The following is a 15,128-nucleotide window of genomic DNA, read 5'->3' on the forward strand; positions in this document are numbered from 1 at the left end:
TTAGTTGTCAGGAGTGTATGTAGTTGAGTGTAGTTGAAAGGTTCGTCATGTTTAAAAAGTGTTGAAATGGGTATGGATTTATCCATTGTTTTGGTATCATTGTGATTTATTGTCTGTTTTGAAATGGGTATGGATTACACGGAAGACCTTGCACTGTGTTAGAGCCATGAAATTTTTTGTATTATTTTAAAAATTACTTTAAAAGAAAATGCAAAATGGAAACAAACTAAGCAAGGATTACAAATTGAAAATCAACTCAAATCTTTAACGTGTACCACAAATCCAAAATGAGAAATTAAAAGGTTATGAAGAACGTGAACGTCTTAACGCAAAGAACGTTTGGGTGTATAGCATGTTCTTTAATCCAGGAGATCATTGAAACCCAGCATCGTCTTGTAGAACTTGGTCAGCAAAAAGAAGTGGAAACAGTTGGAGCAGACTGCGGTGTCAGCTCCCTCTTGAGGATGGCAGTTTAGATGTGGCCACATTTTCTTCATTGAACTCACATAGGTCTCTTTCATGTGAAGAAAGGGGCGTTCCATAGAACGCTGGAAATTCGCCATGCAATCTTCCACCACTGAAATACCTTTATCATCAGTGAGTTTGTTGATGATTTTCACTCCGTTCTCAGTCTCGCCGATGGCCATGAGGAGAACACCGTAAACGTACGTTCCTTGGACGTGACCACCCTTTGAGGCTATGTGGATGTGATGTAGACCTATGATCTGATTTTGAGATTCGAAGTATTCAAGCATACCTTTAACAAAGTGGGCATCAATATTCTTGGTTTCGAGGCATCTGTCCACCAAAGTTGGTACCGGTTAGCTAGAGAAGGCTGGTTGACCAGAGGTGAGAGGTTGAGAGCTTTAGCAACAGAGTAGTTGTCAGGACCGAAGCTGAGGCGTTTGCAGGTAATGATCGTATGGAAGTAGTCGATGGGGGATGTGGAGGCCATCTTGGAAACAATAAAAAGACGCATGTCTTCAGGCATGGATTCAAGTGTAAGCATGATAGGTTGTTTTGGGTTCGTGGAAACTGATGAAAACTCTAGAGTTTTTATTTTCTTAGGATGTTTCTGGGCGTGGTTTGCTTTGAGGATTTGTTTATATAATAATGAGGACGATGTATGGTGTTTGGTTTTCTCAGATTTAGTGGATTGTAACGTTTATAAAAGTGTTTTCATAGAGTTAGCGGAAGCTATAATTTGACATTTATTATTTTTTCTTGTACGATAACATTTACGTTGTAACGTTACATGTATTCAGAATGTATTGATTGGGAATGGTTAAAACGTTAATATACACCAAGAAATTAAAAAATGTAGCAAGTAAGTTGAATCCGAGCGTTCCGATACTTTCCGTAGGTGAAAAGAATGAGTATCACATATAGGCCGTAACTAACAAAACCTATATTCTCTTGAAAAACGTTCAATGAAGCGCACAGCCTAGCTAGACAGAACCCGTAGATATTTTCTATGGTTAATAAGTAAACCGGGAACTATGTATTAATTGGTATTCACTTATAGAATGAAGAAACCGGCACAACAAAAAGTTATCCCCAATAACATTAGAGTTCCCGGAACCCAGTGTTTGTCCAAAGCCGCTGATGCTGCACCGCCGTGAGGTCCCCCTGCACCGTCACCGCCTCATCCACCAACACCGAATTTTATAAAGTCAATGATTGGACCATCTTAGAATTGGCGTAATTTTTCCTTTCAGTTTTAATAAAGAATAAAGGTGGAAACTAAGCATAGAGCTACAAAGTTAAGATGAAAATAAATGTAGAAATCTGTAGCTTTGATCCGTTTGCATAAGAAACGATGTTTTAGTAAGGGAGACTTTATTAAAATTATATAATATTGGAGTCGATATAGGGTATGCAGCAGTTACATTATTTGTTTAGACCTATGTCTTTTTATGTTACATATTGTTTGCTTTGCACATGAATGTTTAACACAAATGGATCCTTCTAAACCTGTTTTGTTATTTTTTTTAAAACCTTCTACGTAACAATTGATAAATAAAAATGATGAATATGAAACCAAATAATTTGTACTACTAATTTTTTACATATGAATTGTAATATCAGTGTTTCAAAAAAAAATGTAATATCTACACATCAAGCACGCCCAGGCAAATACTATAATTGTTTTTATGTGCAAAGCAGCCAAAATAAGATAACAACGTGCTTCTCAACTGATTTCCTCTCTTTGAGGAGATCATAACGCTTTCCTCCGTGGATTTCAAAGAAGCTGAGAAACAACTGAAACCCTTGGTTTCTATATGTGTAGTGCATTAACCTTAGGATATCCCTTGAAACCTTCAGAGACAAAAGCTTCATAGTAAATATTTTATCACTACCAGAGTACCCACCGAGCCTAATTACTCTAAACAGAATTTACCTCATCTTTTGATACTTCCCCATCAAGCATATCATAAAACACAAATTTATGCTTTTCAACACAGGCTGTCAAGTCAACCCGCAACAACACAGTTATAGATCAGTCTTAGTGTCTTGCTACAGAGAGAACTCAGACAATTCAGATTGCACGTACCTAAACCATAAGTGTCTGACCTTAAGTTTGGTTTCATGAACTGTTAAGCAATTGGAATCTGTGTCAACAATGTCTCCCTGATAATCAATGCAAATGCAGGGGAAATCACTTCATCTATGTGTTAAATCAAATGTTCCATTATAAGGACAGAAGTGAAGGAAGAAAACGTACAACAAATCTGATCTTTGAAACTGCATTCATCCTTTCCTTCTTGACTGCAAAGTTTTCCGCCAGCACACGACAACAGTTAGGCTGCTTGTTCTAAGCCCCAGTCATCAAAGCCTTGGCTTTTACTGGGATTGAACACTGAGGGACCATCTAATTGGCTAGAAACTGGAATTTGCTGATAAGATAATAAGTTAGAAGCCTACAAAATCAAATTTTAGAAGTAACACTTGTATTCCACAAACACATGGATGTTACGAATTGAACATGACATAATCATACTACCAGCTAAAGCAAATTAACTCATCAGCTGCACCTTCAGCCAAGAGCTGTGCTCTCTACTCTACCCTCACACCTCGGCAGTTCTAAAATTTTAAAAAGCATTGGATTGGCTGAAGAGAAGAAATCATTTTCACCCATAATACAAACCACTTCTCATTTTGGAAATAGAGAAATGTAAGATTACCCTCCTCCATCTCTCTCTCTCCACATTCCATTCATCAAGATAGCAAAGCCCTCATCAAATGAAAACATATGGGTCATAACACAATCAAGGCATCCTGATGGCACACATACATGTCTTAAGTCTCTGTTTTGGTCATTTCGAAGCAGTAACTCTACTAATATTCTCTATTCTTATTCCTCGTATCCACCCTTATTCTAGTATATGTATAGAAAAACTTTGTAACGCTGCAGCTTTCTGGCTTTCAATAGATTACTCACAGACTTCATGTTAAATCACAAAATAATAAACACAATTTAATCATCCTTGGAACCAAACCTTGTCCATCCCATTATGTTGGTAAAGCTCGATGTGGATGCAGAAAAGATCCAAGCAAACCTCTCCTCGACCTCTGATCCGACCTCTTTCTCATCTTCTATGAATTTTATTTTCAGACGGTTTAAATTTAAGTTACAAATCCCTCAACCGTTGAGAACAAACACATACCTAATGAGATATTATAAGAGAAGAAGAAATTAGTTTGCAATTTCCGTCATAAATACTGAACAATGAATAGGGAAGTAGAGAAATCAACCATGAGACAGCGGAGATAGAAGTGTGTCGTATATGTTGCCTTTAAGGAATATGCAACCTGGAGACAGCGGAGATAGAAGGTGGAAGCATTATCAAACATCTTGGTTATGCAGAGTTAGATGTTGTATAATAAGAAGGTTAAACATTAGAAGTGGAAAAGGGGACCTCTTACGAATTTGGGCTTGATGTTTGTGGCGATGATGATCCTAGACTCCACCCCCGACCTCTCTATTTTCTGGTGACGAATCATGGCGAGCCCGTCAAACACAGTCAGACAAGTGGCCCAGCAAAGGAGTGAAGATGTATGATGGGAATTTAGACAGTGAAAAGTTAAAGGGACATGCTGTTGAACTTTTAATCGCCGGTTCTGTGTTTGTAGGAGAGAAATAGTAAGAAAGAGGTTTGAGTGATGAGATTTCTGGATGCTCGCATGCGTGATTATAGGAGAAGATTAGATAATGGCAAAAGAGCAGGGATTAGAGAAATTAATGGCATGTAGTGGGAAGTAGAGGTTTAGGGTTCATAAATAGCAAGCTTAATTGCAAAGTTTGAATGATCAGAGGAAACGTTACATCGGCGAATTCATGGAGTATGTGGTTGATAGGGTAAGCCAAGGGACGACGATAGAGCCATCTACTGGCTCAAAAACTTACTTTTAGAAGCCCAACATCAGCTAGAGAGAGAGTTTTAATTGGGCCCTTCACATAGTCGAGAAACAGAATATAAAAACGATTGAAACTTCGAAATGAGCATGCCACGTGTGGAAAAATGCCCATAGGTGATTGCTGATGTGGAGGACTGAGGAGAGAGACAACTCCACTTTATTGTATAAGATATGGTTCGAGTTTGATTGTAAGTTTAGTAAATGAGAGTGGTTTGGTAGAAAGAAGAAGCTAAGCTAATGGTTCAAGTCTTTGTATTTGTATAGGGTTAAAATAGGGCTGGGTTAAAATAGAGTTGGGCTTATAATAAACAGAATAGAGTTGGGCCACATCCCTAATAGGGCTGAGACGTCTTTGAGAATGGTCCTTTGTCTTCTTCTCTTCTATTAAATGGGCCACGTTTAAGCCCGATAACGAGAGTGGCAGTGCCGTAATTAAATGCTTAACAAGGGGTCTATAGTTGAAGGAGAAACCGAAAAAATGGAGGATCTCTTTTAACAAGCACACGAACACAATCCCAAAGCTGACCACAAAGCTTCTCTCACTTTCGTAATCACATAAACCTTTCTTTCTAATCCTATCCAGAAAGAAGATAATCGTTTTAGGTGAAAAATGGCGAAGAAAGGAGGAGGAGCAACACTCGCCGAGGACGCACCGTGGCGCGTCTCCTCAGTAAAGCCAGTCCCTCGAATCAGCCGCTCACCGGTTCTTTCCATCTCTCAGAGCCCAGAGACAGATTACGCCATTGCCGTCATGAAGGTTTTGCCTTTTTGATTGATTGTTAACAGATTTGGAGACTCAATTGCGTTTTGATTGCGTGATTCTTCTCTGCAGCATCCGAATCCAGTGGGAGGTGGTTTGGCGATGGAAGCAGTGCTTGAATCTGCAGGACCTGAATGCGTTGTTCCTGGTCAAGTCACGCCTCTTCGCCTTCTTGGTGTTAAGGTTACACTCTTGAGGACTACTTTGCTTTATAAATGTTTGAGCTTTAGAAAGATTGATGGTAGAGTAAAGGAAAGTTTTTTTTTTTTTTTTTGCGTTTAACAGTTGTTTCATTATGTTTGTTTGATCTCTGTGTAGGTGTGGCCTGTTGAAGTTGATCTTAAGTTCTTGGAACCAGTGGGGAAAGAGCTGAAGATGCTTGGGAAGGTAAAGAGACATGACATGTTATTTGCTTTTGTGTCTGAATCAGATGTATTTACTTGTGCCAATGTTATTCAGTATCTCAGAGGACATGTTAAAGCTCTTGTTTGCTTGAGGCTAGTGTGTTTTTCTAAGAGGGGTTTAGGATTTTCTATATCAAGATCATAGATGGGCTAGCTGGTTTAAACAGGTGGGGCTTAGTGTGACTCAAACCCTGGGATCGTTTCTGGCCTAGCCTTCTTTATCGTAAATAGTAATTAAATGTGCTCAGAACATAGCACGAACGAATTGGTTACATAAGCATTTTGTACATATTTTACTGTTTTGTAACACTTTAAGATTATCATTTATGTTTTCTCTCAGTCATAAAGATTATCATTCATGTTTTCTCTCAATTTTGGGTGCGATTTAACAATTGATTCTCTCTGTTGTACCTCTGATACTGCAGTTCATGGATAATGCTGTTGACCTGATGAATAAGTCCTTCATCGACCGTTAAGCACAACTGGTTATGTACTTGTCAAGGTTCTTCTACGGCTAGAGTTTTGGAATTGCGGAACGTATTACAGGCAGATAAAGATATATGATCTGAGCAAAGCTGAATATGGTGTGTGTATAACCTTTGAATATTGTTACAGAAAAAAATCTATATGCTATCAAATCATTGGTTTGAATTACTGTTTTTAAGAATAATATTCTTAAAGTTTCTTCCAATGTTCTTCAAGCTTTATTAGATACTCTTTTTGCTATTCCTCTATCAAAGAGCTTCAAAACGGTTCCTGCCAAAAAGTTCTGGAGTCGTGAAGTGTTTTATGTTTTTTTTTTTTATCTTAGAAGGAAACTGTGACTAGTGTGGTAATCTAAATTACCGAACTCAGGAAAGAAACATTCACACGACAAGTGTTGTATGCTTCTGGACCTCTGCTCCTCTTTTGTTGATTGTGATTTATGAAGCTTCTTATAGCTGTCTTGAAAAGAGTCCAAAGTTGTATTTATCTTCCTCTACTGCTTTATATTAGAGTTTAATCTATCTTTAAAGTTTCAAACACAAATTCAATATCACTTAGTGCACTGCCTTTATTGCAGCAATTCATAAAAGTTGCAGTAGATGTGGCTAGCGAGCCTCCAAGTTGTTGCTTTTGTAAAGGATGCAAGATAGGGTCACAAACAGACAAACTATGGATTGGCTAAGAATGTCTTGTAGTAACATCAATCTGTGGACTTGGTTGGATGTGTCCAGCAAGTAAAATCTGTTTTACGTCATCTCTTACGTCTACAGTTAAGTTTCTTTTTGCTCTCCACGCATCTTTGTTTCTATATAAGCTCTCACAAAATATAATCAAGAATCAAAACAAAACTTTAAAGCTCTTTTAGCTGATTCATCAGCATGGGTTCCGAAACAGCTCAAAAATCTTATCCTCCTCTTCACTTTGTTCTCTTCCCTTTCATGGCTCAAGGCCACATGATTCCAATGGTCGATATCGCAAGGCTCTTGGCTCAGCGCGGTGTGACCATAACCATTGTCACAACGCCTTACAATGCAGGGAGGTTCAAGAACGTTCTAAGCCGTGCCATTGAGTCTGGCTTGCCCATCAAGGTAGTGCATGTGAAGTTTCCATCTCAAGAAGCTGGCATGCCAGAGGGAAAAGAGAATATCGACATGCTCGACTCCATGGAGCTGATGATACCTTTCTTCAAAGCGGTTAACATGCTCGAAGAACCGGTTCAGAAGCTCATGGAAGAGATGAGCCCTCCACCAAGCTGCTTAATCTCTGACATGTGTTTGTTTTATACAAGCAAACTCGCCAAGACGTTCAATATACCAAAGATCCTCTTCCACGGCATGTGTTGCTTTTGTCTTCTGTGTATGCATGTCTTACGCGAAAATCTTGAGATCTTGGAGAGTTTGGAGTCTGACAAAGAGTACTTCACCGTTCCCTATTTTCCTGATAAAGTTGAATTCACAAGACCTCAGGTTCCTGTGGAAACATATGTTCCTGGAGAGTGGAAGGAGTTCTTGGATGAAATCAAAGAAGCTGATAAGACATCCTATGGAGTGGTAGTCAACACATTTCAAGAGCTGGAGCCTGCTTATGTCAAAGACTACAAGGAGGCAAGGTCAGGTAAAGCATGGTCCATTGGACCTGTTTCCTTGTGCAACAAGATAGGAGAAGATAAAGCTGAGAGGGGAAACAAGGCGGTCATTGGTCAAGATGAATGTTTTAAATGGCTTGATGCTAAAGAAGAAGGATCGGTGTTATATGTTTGTCTTGGAAGTATCTGCAATCTTCCTTTGTCTCAGCTCAAGGAGCTTGGCCTAGGCCTAGAAGAATCTGAAAGACCTTTCATTTGGGTCATAAGAGGTTGGGAAAAGTATAATGAGCTTGCTGTGTGGATCCAAGAGAGCGGCTTTGAAGAAAGGGTGAAAGAGAGAGGGCTTCTCATAAAAGGATGGGCACCTCAAGTACTTATCCTTTCACACCCTTCTGTTGGAGGATTCTTGACACATTGCGGATGGAACTCAACTCTTGAGGGGATAACCTCTGGTCTACCACTCCTTACATGGCCTCTATTTGCAGACCAATTCTGCAATGAGAAACTAGTTGTGCAGGTACTAAAAGCCGGGGTGAAAGCCGGGGTTGAGCAGCCTATGAAATGGGGAGAGGAGGAGAAGATAGGAGTGTTGGTGGACAAAGAAGGAGTGAAGAAGGCAGTTGAAGAGTTAATGGGTGAGAGTGATGATGCTAAGGAGAGAAGAAGAAGAGCCAAAGAGCTTGGAGTGTTAGCTCACAAGGCTGTGGAAGAAGGAGGCTCTTCTCATTCTAATATCACTTCCCTCTTAGAAGACATAATGCAACTAGCACAATCCAATAATTGATTTATGTCATTGTTCAAAGAAATACAAATATTTATACATTCTTTATTTGCTTTATTTGGAGGATAGGAGACTTAGTCCAACACGTCCATAAAGTTAGGTTAAACTTATTTTAAACATATCTAAAAACTTTTATGAACAACTAGAATTTTTGGTGGATTGTCAACCAAGTAAATTAAATATAAATCTGTCATAGAAGTTTGATATCATCAGCTTCCTTTTGTTTTTGTTCACTCATTTTCTATATTGCTCCTTTTTGCATTCACCTTTCTAATCTTTGTTTGATCTAATTCTTAAAAGTCTTATCATCTCATTATCTATAGAATCTTTTTCATATATGATGCTATAATTAAAATCAAAACACAGTTATATTATATCATACAAAATGCACTAATAGGATCTTGTATAACATTATATGAAGACACATATATAACAAATATATATATATATATATATATATATATATATATATATATAGTTGAAAATTGAAAAAAGAATTTAATAAAACACTGTTGTATAACATTGAAGTTGATTTTTGCTGGCTCTGATAGATATTGCCGTGGGGCAAGCTTGATTGGAGTCTTTGTAAAGACTGATGATGGTTGTATGGTTAGAGTAAAGGAAAGGTTTTTGCGTTAATGAGGTTTGGATTGTGTAGCAGTTGTTTCATCACGTTTGTTTGATCTCTGTATAGGTGTGACCTGTTGAAGTTGATCTTAATTTCTTGGAACCAGTGGGAAAAGAGCTGAAGTTGCTTTGTGAAGGTAAAAAGACACGACATGTTATTGCTTTTGTGTCTGAATTTGATATATATTCATTTGTTTCAATATTAGTCAGTACCTCAGCGGAGATTTTGAAGCTCTTGTTTTCTTGAGCTAAAGTGTGATTAGAAGTTATTATAAGAGGGGTATAAAAATAAAAGTTCGCCCTAGCTCGTCTCTCCCTGCCACGGAAATCGAAGCGCAGTTTCTTCTTAGTTTCGTCGACGCCGGCAGCGACCTAGCTCGCCGGCGTCGTCTTCGTCCGTCTCCCTTGATGCCTCGTTTCAAGTCTGCTTCTATTTCCATCGCTGCTGCTGTTCCGTTCGTCTCCGCCGCGACTGCTGCTCCGTTCGTCTCCGACGCGACTGCCGCATTGTTCGTCTCCACCATTACTTAGAGCTGGGAATATGGGTCATTACCCGCGGGTCCCGCCCCGTTTGACCCGCCGCGGGGCGGGTGCGGGTCGATCGATTTACAAATTTCAGCATGCGGGTGCGGGTGCGGGTTGAGTCGATTTTTAGCGGGGCGGGTGCGGGTCAACCAAATTTGAGTCGCGGATATCCGCCGACCCGTAAAATAAAAAAAATATTATTTTTTTCTAAATTTTTTTAAAATAAATAAAAATAAAAATGAAAATATGTAAAAAATATATAAATTAATGAAAATTATATAATTTAAATTATAAATGTATAATTTTTATTATAAAAAGTAAATAATTGATAATAAAAATAATTATTTATTAAATTTAATATTATCTGCGGGCCCCGCGGGTTACCCGCAATCTTAGCGGGGCGGATGCGGGTTTACGATTTTTCTTTCGCGGGTTATGCGGGTCGGAATTTTGAGTTTAAAAAATCGATCGGAATTTTGAGTTTAAAAAATAGAGTCGATCCGCGGGTTGGCGGGTCATGCGGGGCGGGTTGACCCGCGAACCCAGCCCTAAAGAGCATCTAACTAACTTCCGTTCTGCGTGTTCCTTGGTGCTGTGGCTCCTACTTCTGGTGCGTCAGATCTGTAACTCAAGGCTCTGTGTTCGTAGATCCTCGCCGGAAACGAAACCGCCTCCTCTTCCATCCAAACCTTTTCCATTTCATTTCTCCACCGGTGCTGCGAAGACATGTGCTATCGACGAGACCCGCCACTGTGACGAAGTACTTAAGCTATCTCTGACCTGTCCCGCCAGATGTGCTGACTGCTCCGGGTCACCGCCAGATGCTCCCCCGTTCTCAATCATTGGCCGTTTGGATACCGTCGACGACTTTCCACAACCGCATACAACAGTTCGTTGGCTTGTCTTTGGGTTGCTAATGATAACTTTTTGGGCCAGGCTCACTATGATTACTGCTGATATTATCAGCTCACGGCTTAGCTCAGGTAAACACAGTTCAGAAATGGACATAGTTTCATTGATTTTGGCTAAGTCGCAAAGGATTTTCGGTGGATTCATTGGTCCTTTTGAATTGCGCATAATGATATATCTTTTAGTTATGAAGAGTTTTCCGTTGGATTCATCGGGAACATCTTGGTTGCTTGTTCTACCCTCCTCTCATAAGGAGTGGATCTCATACCTTCTTTCAATGAAAGGATATACTTTCTCGGTTCTATTGCTGAGTTCTGGCTTTAGTTTCTCTACTGGTTTGTCTTCTTGTGTAGTTGTCTCTACGGGACCTGAAGAGGCAACCAAGATTACTTTTGGGTTTCTCGTAGGTGAGAGCTGACTTTCAACGTCACATTATGTGACTATCTTTCAGCTGGCCGTGAAGGTTTTATCGATGCATTCAAGCTTCGTCTCGAATTCGCTGTCAACTTTTTATGAAGGTTTATCTCATTTAACTTATGTTGTTGTTTATCTTTTTAATTAAAGAGGATGTTTAATTCCCTCTAGTTATTGTACTCATGCAAGTTAATGATTAATGAAAACAATTTGTGTTCAAAAAAAAAAAAAGAGGGGTATATAGGTTTACATTTTTCTGCTTCTTATAAGTAGTTATAAGAAAAAGTTAAAACACATTGTCGCCTAGATATAGTATTATATGGGGTAATATATATAGTATATTCTATTATGTGATATCTTCTCAATTTGCATTGTTTTAACCATTCATTCTTGCATATGTTGACCATTTAGGATAGCATTTAGATATGTTTAGGTTGCATTGCATTACATATGTCCTTATCAGGTGATGGAGATTTCAAATGGTGACTTTGGAGCATTTAGAGATGGTTTGGAGGCAAAAAGGGGTGATTCTCGAGAAGGAGACGCATTGTTCAAGTGTCCCAGCGGCATAAGGACGTCCCAGCGGCCTTTTGGCCCCTCAAGAAGCCGCTGCAAGCGCTGAGAAACGGAGACAAAGTGTGGGAGCGGCCTTACGCAGCGGTGTACCGAAGCCGCTGGAGACGCTCGCGAGATGAAGACTCAAGAAATGGAGACCAAGTGCGGGAGCGGCCTGACGCAGCGGTGTGACGAGACCGCTGGAAAAATACCCCGTTCCCTGCCGCGTTCGTACTTGTCGCAGCGGTGTGATGACGAAGCAAGGAAGCCGCCGCGAGTGTCCCAGCGGCTAGGCGGAACGGTTTCACGTGGCCGCTGCGAGTCAAGAAAGTCAACATTTTCCATGTTTGACCAAATAATTACCAATTTGTGTTTTGGTTAACCCAGGTTTGTTGGGTTAAACCAAGTTCGACTTTAAGCTACTATAAAGGTCCTTCAGACCTAATTGTAGGACCTTATCTTGTTTTCTATCTAATCACAAAAGAACTTTTAGGTGAAAGATCCTATCTTGATCATTTCTCTCTTGTGATTGCTTGATTATCTTGATCTCTTATCATGATTAGCACCAAATCATCTTTGATTCTTGGGCTCATCATGGAGAGTAGTGAGTAGTTATCTTTGGATTCATGGATTAGGGAGATTAAGGGTGATTAAGCTAGATCTAAGGTGTTTAGGTATAGATCAATCTTATTCCTTGCTAGTAGAGGTAATGCAACTTTAGAGTTGGTCTCTCTAAAGTTGAGCTCTAGGCATTTCATACCCGTAAGGTGTTTGATGAAATGCCTGAACCAACTCTCCTAAGCTTTTAACATCCTTTACCAAAGGGATTTGTTGTTAAATATGTTAAGATGGCTAGTAGACTTGAGATTAATGATTACTTAGGTCACATTCAACCAAAAGAATTTGATGCTTGAGTTATCTAGGTAAATGAGCATTAATCTAGGGATAGAGTTTGCTTAAGATTGTGTCTAGGCCTAAGGTAGATATAGATTGGTTAAAAGTTGACACCTTTAGGTTGAATCTTGATCACCCAAGATCAATTCCCATAGCCCATGAGTTCTCCTTTAGGTAGTACGTAATCTAGTTTCAAATCATCTCAAAAACTGGTAGCACTTAGATTAAGCATGGTCTTGTATTCCCTTTGCATCATAATCACTTAGGACTGGTTTGACATCCTATATATTACAACATTTGATTAGGGGCCTTGAAACACCTATCATCATTATGTAATATACTAAATTAACCAGAGGTGGAGGAAACGTTGGAAAGAAAGCTGTTGAGAAAAGCTACTCTTCTGTTGCCATCTGCTCGTATGAACGACTACACAACTCATGTTAGTGTTAGCGTTGATTGATTATTTGGATGAGTCAGTGCAACTAACTGCTGTGTCATGTTTATTGATGGTAATACTCAGAACCCATTACACCTGGTTACTGCCAATATAGATCCATAGTGGTGGAATGTGTTTTATGTTTTCATCTTATAAGGAGTTTGTGACTAGTGTGGTCATTTCCATTACCAAACTCGGGAAAGGAACATTCACACGAAAGTGTTGTAAGCTCTGGACCTTTGTTCTTTTTTTGTTGATTGTGATTTTGTGGCTGTCTTGACTCTTGAAAGAGTCCAAAGTTGGATTTATCTTCTTGACTGTTTATATTGGATTGGAGTTCAATCGATCTTTAAAGTTTCAAACACTTCTCTTTGGGGTTAAATTATTAATTTAGGTGCCTTTATTGTAACAATTCTTAAGGAGTTACAGAACATGTAGCTATCATGCAACAAGCCTCCAAGTTGTTGTTTTTGTGTCTGAATTATCTTCTTTGTGTAAGGGAAAGTCATTAAACGATGCAAGATAGGGTCACAAAGGGACAAGCTATGGATTAGCTAAGAATGGCTTGTAGCGATACACAATCTGTGGACTGTTTTGGATGTGTTTGACAAGTAAAATCTCATTTACGTCATGTATTACGTCTTCTGTTCAGTTTTGTTTTTTGCTCTCCACGCATCTTTGTTCTATATAAGCTCTCTCTCACAAATATAATCCAGAACCAAGACAAAACTTGAGAGTTTATCATCAGCATGGGTTCCGAAACAGCTAAAAAGTCTTGTCCTCTTCACTTTGTTCTCTTCCCTTTCATGGCTCAAGGCCACATGATTCCCATGGTCGATATCGCAAGGCTCTTGGCTCAGCGCGGTGTGACCATCACAATTGTCACTACACCTTACAATGCAGGGAGGTTCAAGAATGTTCTAAGCCGCGCCATTGAGTCTGGCTTGCCCATCAAAGTAGTGCATGTGAAGTTTCCTTCTCAAGAAGCTGGTATACCAGAGGGAAAAGAGAATATAGATATGCTTGACTCCATAGAGCTGATGATACCTTTCTTTAAAGCGGTTAACATGCTCGAAGAACCGGTTCAGAAGCTCATGGAAGAGATGAGCCCTCCCCCAAGCTGCTTAATCTCTGACATGTGTTTGTTTTATACAAGCAAACTCGCCAAGACGTTCAATATACCAAAGATCCTCTTCCACGGCATGTGCTGCTTTTGTCTTCTCTGTATGCATATTTTACGCGAAAATCTTGAGATCTTGGAGAATTTGGAGTCAGACAAAGAGTACTTCACCGTTCCTTATTTTCCTGACAAAGTTGAATTCACAAGACCTCAAGTTCCTGTTGAAACATATGTTCCTGGAGAGTGGAAGGAGTTCTTGGATGGAATTAAAGAAGCTGATAAGACATCCTATGGAGTGGTGGTCAACACATTTCAAGAACTGGAGCCTGCTTATGTCAAAGACTACAAGGAAGCAAGGTCAGGTAAAGCATGGTCCATTGGACCTGTTTCCTTGTGCAACAAGGTGGGAGAAGATAAAGCTGAGAGAGGAAATAAATCAGATATTGATAAAGATGAGTGCCTTAAATGGCTTGATTCTAAGGAAGGTGGTTCTGTGCTCTACGTTTGTCTAGGAAGTGTCTGCAATCTTCCTCTGTCTCAGCTCAAGGAGCTTGGCCTAGGCCTAGAAGAATCTCAAAGACCTTTCGTTTGGGTCATAAGAGGTTGGGATAAGTATAAAGAGCTTGCTGTGTGGATCTTGGAGAGCGGTTTTGATGAAAGGGTGAAAGAGAGAGGGCTTCTCATTAAAGGATGGGCACCTCAAGTGCTTATCCTTTCACACCCTTCTGTTGGAGGATTCTTGACACACTGCGGATGGAACTCAACTCTTGAGGGGATAACCTTTGGTCTCCCACTTCTTACATGGCCGCTATTTGCTGACCAATTCTGTAATGAGAAATTAGTGGTGGAGGTGCTAAAAGCTGGTGTGAAAGCCGGGGTTGAGCAGCCTATGAAATGGGGAGAGGAGGAGAAGATAGGAGTGTTGGTGGACAAAGAAGGAGTGAAGAAGGCAGTTGAAGAGTTAATGGGTGAGAGTGATGATGCTAAGGAGAGAAGAAGAAGAGCCAAAGAGCTTGGAGTGTTAGCTCACAAGGCTGTGGAAGAAGGAGGCTCTTCTCATTCTAATATCACATTACTCTTAGAAGACATAATGCAACTAGCACAATCCAATAATTGATTTATGTCATTGTTAAAAGAAATAGACGTTTATGTTACGAAAGTAAACCAAAGCGGCCACCGTAATGTTTGAAATAATTAAAGATGTGGGTCCCGC

The 15,128-nt window shown here is 39.7% G+C and overlaps 3 protein-coding genes, 1 long non-coding RNA gene and 1 pseudogene across 8 annotated transcripts; 3 read left to right on the forward strand and 2 right to left on the reverse strand.

The window, feature by feature from the left end:
- Positions 1 to 317: 317 nt before the first annotated feature.
- LOC106337979 lies at positions 318 to 1,567 on the reverse strand (annotated as a pseudogene).
- Positions 1,568 to 2,057: 490 nt separating this feature from the next.
- LOC106337568 lies at positions 2,058 to 4,428 on the reverse strand. Of its 5 annotated transcripts, XR_001269047.1 has the most exons (8): positions 3,921 to 4,428; positions 3,757 to 3,813; positions 3,501 to 3,668; positions 3,186 to 3,279; positions 2,726 to 3,084; positions 2,555 to 2,631; positions 2,402 to 2,466; positions 2,058 to 2,319 (listed from the first exon to the last, which is right to left on the reverse strand). It is a non-coding gene; the product is annotated as an uncharacterized LOC106337568 (long non-coding RNA). The 5 variants fall into 5 exon arrangements; XR_001269046.1 differs by having other exon boundaries at positions 2,726 to 3,279; XR_001269045.1 differs by having other exon boundaries at positions 3,186 to 3,668.
- A 487-nt stretch (positions 4,429 to 4,915) lies between these two features.
- Positions 4,916 to 6,290, forward strand: LOC106341941. Its single transcript, XM_013780695.1, has 4 exons — positions 4,916 to 5,176; positions 5,252 to 5,362; positions 5,498 to 5,566; positions 6,009 to 6,290. The coding sequence occupies exons 1-4, from the start codon at positions 5,030 to 5,032 to the stop codon at positions 6,057 to 6,059; spliced, it is 378 nt and encodes a 125-aa protein (XP_013636149.1). The 5' UTR covers positions 4,916 to 5,029; the 3' UTR covers positions 6,060 to 6,290.
- A 603-nt stretch (positions 6,291 to 6,893) lies between these two features.
- Positions 6,894 to 8,492, forward strand: LOC106341939 (UDP-glycosyltransferase 73C5-like). Its single transcript, XM_013780691.1, has one exon. The coding sequence runs from the start codon at positions 6,948 to 6,950 to the stop codon at positions 8,436 to 8,438; it is 1,491 nt and encodes a 496-aa protein (XP_013636145.1). The 5' UTR covers positions 6,894 to 6,947; the 3' UTR covers positions 8,439 to 8,492.
- A 4,800-nt stretch (positions 8,493 to 13,292) lies between these two features.
- On the forward strand, positions 13,293 to 15,079 carry LOC106341940 (UDP-glycosyltransferase 73C5-like). The gene has a single exon (XM_013780694.1). The coding sequence runs from the start codon at positions 13,545 to 13,547 to the stop codon at positions 15,030 to 15,032; it is 1,488 nt and encodes a 495-aa protein (XP_013636148.1). The 5' UTR covers positions 13,293 to 13,544; the 3' UTR covers positions 15,033 to 15,079.
- The last annotated feature ends 49 nt before the right edge of the window (positions 15,080 to 15,128 follow it).

This window comes from Brassica oleracea, chromosome C4 (assembly GCF_000695525.1).
Source record: "Brassica oleracea var. oleracea cultivar TO1000 chromosome C4, BOL, whole genome shotgun sequence".
In the NCBI taxonomy this organism is placed as follows: domain Eukaryota; kingdom Viridiplantae; phylum Streptophyta; class Magnoliopsida; order Brassicales; family Brassicaceae; genus Brassica; species Brassica oleracea.

Excerpts from the sequence above, each read along its gene's own strand:
- LOC106341941 (XM_013780695.1), top strand. The coding sequence starts at position 5,030 with ATGGCGAAGAAAGGAGGAGGAGCAACACTCGCCGAGGACGCACCGTGG. Across the intron at positions 5,177-5,251 it reads ACGCCATTGCCGTCATGAAG|CATCCGAATCCAGTGGGAGG; the intron begins GTTTTGCCTTTT and ends TCTTCTCTGCAG. Across the intron at positions 5,567-6,008 it reads AGCTGAAGATGCTTGGGAAG|TTCATGGATAATGCTGTTGA; the intron begins GTAAAGAGACAT and ends CTGATACTGCAG.
- LOC106341940 (XM_013780694.1), top strand. The coding sequence starts at position 13,545 with ATGGGTTCCGAAACAGCTAAAAAGTCTTGTCCTCTTCACTTTGTTCTC.
- LOC106341939 (XM_013780691.1), top strand. The coding sequence starts at position 6,948 with ATGGGTTCCGAAACAGCTCAAAAATCTTATCCTCCTCTTCACTTTGTT.